The 4,636-nt window shown below is 42.8% G+C and overlaps 1 protein-coding gene across 1 annotated transcript in view; it reads right to left on the bottom strand.

The window, feature by feature from the left end:
• The window catches only part of LOC116695487 (cadherin-2), a 101,935-nt gene that overhangs the window by 26,657 nt on the left and 70,642 nt on the right, over positions 1–4,636 (bottom strand). The window contains exons 11-12 of the mRNA XM_032525782.1: positions 4,472–4,614; positions 1,772–2,005 (exon numbers count right to left, since the gene is read on the bottom strand). Coding sequence (XP_032381673.1) covers positions 1,772–2,005; positions 4,472–4,614 — 377 coding nt within the window. The remainder of the gene's footprint in view (positions 1–1,771; positions 2,006–4,471; positions 4,615–4,636) is intronic.

Here is a 4,636-nt window from a genome sequence, read left to right as displayed (position 1 = left end):
TAGCAGAGCCCTCTAGTCCATTAATTTGATTAGAGGCTAGTGCAACATTGAGCAACAGTCCCCAGGCATCAGCACTTCCAACCTTTCTAGAGTTCTGCTGCATCCTTATGATGGGCCCCCACTGAGTGCTGTATGACATCTTATAAACCAAATACAACACCGGAACCCGTAGTCTGTCAGCACAAAATCGCTCAAAGCATTGAGCGGAAATAAGTCAAAGGTCATGGAGCAGGAGTCAGCGGTGACCGGAGGGCATTCACAGCTGACACCGGAGACAGGCGTTACCATCTCCACCCATGTATAACCACCCGTCTAGAAGATCCGTATTTACCCCAGGTGAGGACAACTGATCCAGTCCCAACCTCTGAGCAAGGCTGTACACTCTGAAATGAGCCAGGAATTGGACTTTGAGTTTGGAATAGTATTGTCTTCTGTAAATTGACATCACTGTAAGTCTGTTAAAGCAAACTCCAGTCAATTCACAAGTCTGTGTGAGCAAATTAAAAGTCAAAATGTCCTTTAGGTGTGTAAATGCTGACCATTCAACTGACAAAGAACTTAAACATTAAACTTTCAAACAGTTTTGGCAGCTGAGACCATGCCCTCTATAACACCCACCTATTTAATAAATAAGGTGTTTTTTAATGTTATTTTTATGTATGACACATGAAGATCTTATGTCAAGTGTTCAGAATCAAATAACTCCCGTGTCCTTGCAGTCATGTCCAAGGGTCTTAGGGTGGCTTGTGGCTCGGAGGTTGCCCCTCAACTGCAAGATTGGCGGTTTGATCCCAGGCTCCACTGACCACAAGTGTCCCTGAGCTAGACACTGAACCCAAAGGTGCTCCCCGGGTGCTGTAAGTATGTATAGTTGCCCACTGTTCCCAATACTTAGGATGGGTTAAATGCAGAAATTAAATGTCACTACATTGTACTGTGTGTATGTGACAAATTAAAAACACAGTTTTGTTGTGCTGGCTGTTGGACACCCAGAGGACACGTCATAGATGAATTGCCATGTCCCCAAGTATGAAGCTAGCTTAAGTTGACACTTCACTTTCATTTGGCAATTACACTCAAACTCCTTCAGCACTTCTACTTAAATTGTCCTTTTAACTTCTGTCTGTAATTTCATTTTACTGTGACATCAACTTCTTTCAGTGTACTCTGACTGAAGGAATCATGAGACTTCCCCCACATGAACTTGTAGCCTGTAGCTGTACTTCCTGTTCAGTTGCCTACTATGGGTACGGTTGGACTCCATCACCATCCTGCAGCTTGTGCTCAAAAACGACATCACAATTATTTGAATGATTTGTACATTTCTAATACAAATTTCAGGTATTCCAATGGCCAATGGGATTGGCAGTTTAAATCAACACAGTAGATTTCAGTAGGGCTTCTCTAGTGTTGCCTGCTGCAGAGCTCGAGCACTAGGTCTGTTTTTTAAAAAGGTCCAGTTGATCAGGGTATTTTTATTAATGGTCTAATCATTTTGATTTAATCTCAAAAAACACCGGCTAGATGAAACCTTGTATGAGTAAGAGCACCATCGTAATTTCTCTTTCCCTTGTTTTAAATATGTGATGCAATCATTGCATGCAGCAGGCTGGGGCTCATTGCACTTTAAATCTAATGTATGATACAGTAATATGCACTATTAATTGATATAATCATTCATTATTACTCCAGCTGAGCACTCAATAAGCCTTGATTGCCCAATTTTTGTCTAAACAATACATGATTTTTGGACACATGACCTCATACTGACCATTGAAGCGATTGAGCGTCCAGTTGCGGCGTACGTCCGATGGACGATTGGCCAGTTCGAAGGCGAAGGGTCCCGCGTTGGGCGTCAGGTCGGGGTCACTGGCTGTGATGTTGATGGCGTTCGGCTCCGGCCTCTCACACATCTCCACCTCAGGCGGGAACACGTGAGGTGCGTTGTCGTTTATGTCCAGCAGGTACATCTGAAGGGTGCCTGTCCCGCTGGCAGGCGGGATGCCTGGACACACAATCAGGATGTTCAATATTTAGTCTCACCTTTTACTTTAGTGTTTATTTCACAGTGAAAATGCCCAATGCATCTGAGTTCAGTACAGAGATTTCTTTATTGTCCCTCAAGGGGAAATTGAATCTGCATTTAAACAACGTAAAAAAGGCAAGAAACATCAGAGACGCACAACCAACAGATAGTTTAACCCTTGTGTTTTCTTCCCATCATGCACTTGTTGTGGTCTGTTTTTGTAAAGCATCAAATAACAAATCTTCTTATCCAACTTCAATCCAACTTCTCACCAGTATAGTATTAAACTTATTTTTGGAATTCATGGTCTATAAACCTCATTTAGATGACATTATACCTTATGTTTGTGTATGGAACCATCCATGTTATTTTTGGACAACGTGGTTGAAAGAATCCCATATTTTTTATAGAAACTTTTGAAACTTTTTGAAAAAGGGTCAAATTTGACCTTAAAGACAACATGAGGGTTAGTAAGTAAATACAAAATAAAACGGTGCAAGCTCGCCCCTGCCCCCTATGTTTCCATAACTGTCATGACTAACTGACTAACTGTCACTAACCCCACCCCCTCCCCCAACCATCTTGTCTGTGATTGGCTGGAGTGGCTTGTTGTGTTTTGATACCTATCGAGTGTCTCTATTGTTTACGCCCCCTCCACATTGGTATTTAACAACAAGTAGAACTAATCCGAAGGTTATTCGGCCCGTCCGGTTTAACTCCACATACTGTTGTGTTCATGTACTTTTACGTGCTTACTTCCGAGCTGACTATTAAGCAAACAGCTCCACCAAAAACGCGGTGGGTCCGTTCTAATTGGACAACGTTCAACTTGTCACTTCTGTCAGCTGACTGTCCTGATATTAAATTTGTAGAACCGTTAAAAAGGTTAAGTGTTTGGGGGGTATTTAAACAGACCTTTTAAACCTCCTTAAACAAACCCTTAAGAAAAACACTGTATATGTATATGTAATTCGGAAACTATTTCTAGTATTGAGAGACACTAACACAGTGGTTTGAGTCTTTTCACTGGATTTGTTGACAATACCAAACATATATAGAATATCACCAGCCTTATCAGTTTCATAATGCCTTATGGCAGAATGCACAACCTATACAGCAAAATCATTCCCAGTAGATTTTTTGGATGCGACACATGCGGGATAATCGACAATGTAGTAATTAAATAAGAATGCAAAAAGTTGGTTAACTACAAGTGCAGAATATGCACATACCACTGCTACTGCATCACTTATCTGAAATGAATGCATGCCCTCTGTATTCTTCATGGAGACAGCATAAACTACAGTATACTTGGTAATAGGAGCTAACCGGTGCACATGCGTATGGAGACCGTGGTAACCTCTTACAAAAGCTTGTGTGTGTTTTTTTATCTATTAGTGAGCTCCTTGCAGGCTGTGTGTGCTCGACAAGGGCCAAAAATGCGCTAAGACAGTCAGTTAGCAGGAAGCTCGGAGCACAGCGGGGTCTCTGTGTGGAGAGGGCGCCGGGCAGCGTGGACGGATGGAGCCGCTGCTGCTGCTGCTGCTGAATGACATTCCTCTTGAGCAATTTTCCACTTTAAAACAGAGAATCCTCTTTTCTATGGCTAGAAAGTGCAGTTGTGATCGGGACAAGGGAATGATGTACTTAATAGGCAGAAAAAGATTGAAATCAATGGGACCACTGTGTCCGAAGAACAGTCTTTGGAATACAACAAACTCCCTGATCACGACATTTGATCACGGGAGGAAAGCATTGGAATGTAATTAAAAGGTGGACAGTGCAATCTGTTGTCTTCGGAAGGAAGTCTTCCTCCTCCCATTATGAGAAATGACTCGACTTCAGGTTGGAACCGTGACACGTTGGTACAAAAAACCCAGCCTGAATATGCTACTGTATATTCAACTGGGAAAGAACCAAATCCCGTTAAATCAGTCGTGCCAAATTGTGGTACCTGAGAGCACGTGAGCGCGAGCTTTTCTGTCTTCTCTGTCTTCTCTTCTGCATGTTTGACCGAGAGCTCCTCTGCAAGTCACAGTGAGTCGGCGAATTACCGATAAACACGCAAGACATTTGTGATGGGTTCGAGCCAAAACCATGCACCGCCCACTGATCGACCAGCAGGAGCAATCTTTCTCATTTTACATCCAAACAATAAAATATGTTTCCTGAAAAACCTTTGAGGCAAGACATAGGGATTTTTTAACAGTGCTACCTAATTTGACAGTTTGATCAGTAGAGACAGATTATCTGTCTCATGTAGTGCTGTCAGGATAGTGACAGCTTGAGCAAATATGACAAAGGCCCATAAAAGTTACCAACTGTAGCTTTAAGCTACTTTTTCTGAGTAGCTAGAAATGTAGCTCTCCATTTTTAATAGAAGTGTAGTGTGTGTGTGTGTGTGTGTGTGTACTGCAGGACACCATTGCAGCCCTGGTGTCTCACCGTTATCAGAAGCCATGAATGTAACGTTGTAGAGGTTGTTCTTGACGTAGGGGGACTCCCGGTCGAGGACGGCGATGGTGGAAATCCGACCGTTAACCGGGTCAATCTCCAGCCAGTTAGCAGGGTCGTACATCTTGGAGTACCTGGGTTCAGAGCGAGAGACAC

This window comes from Etheostoma spectabile, chromosome 9, assembly GCF_008692095.1.
Source record: "Etheostoma spectabile isolate EspeVRDwgs_2016 chromosome 9, UIUC_Espe_1.0, whole genome shotgun sequence".
Lineage (NCBI taxonomy): Eukaryota > Metazoa > Chordata > Actinopteri > Perciformes > Percidae > Etheostoma > Etheostoma spectabile.
Note: the sequence above shows the minus strand (reverse complement) of the source record. Positions and strands in the feature narration are given on the sequence as shown.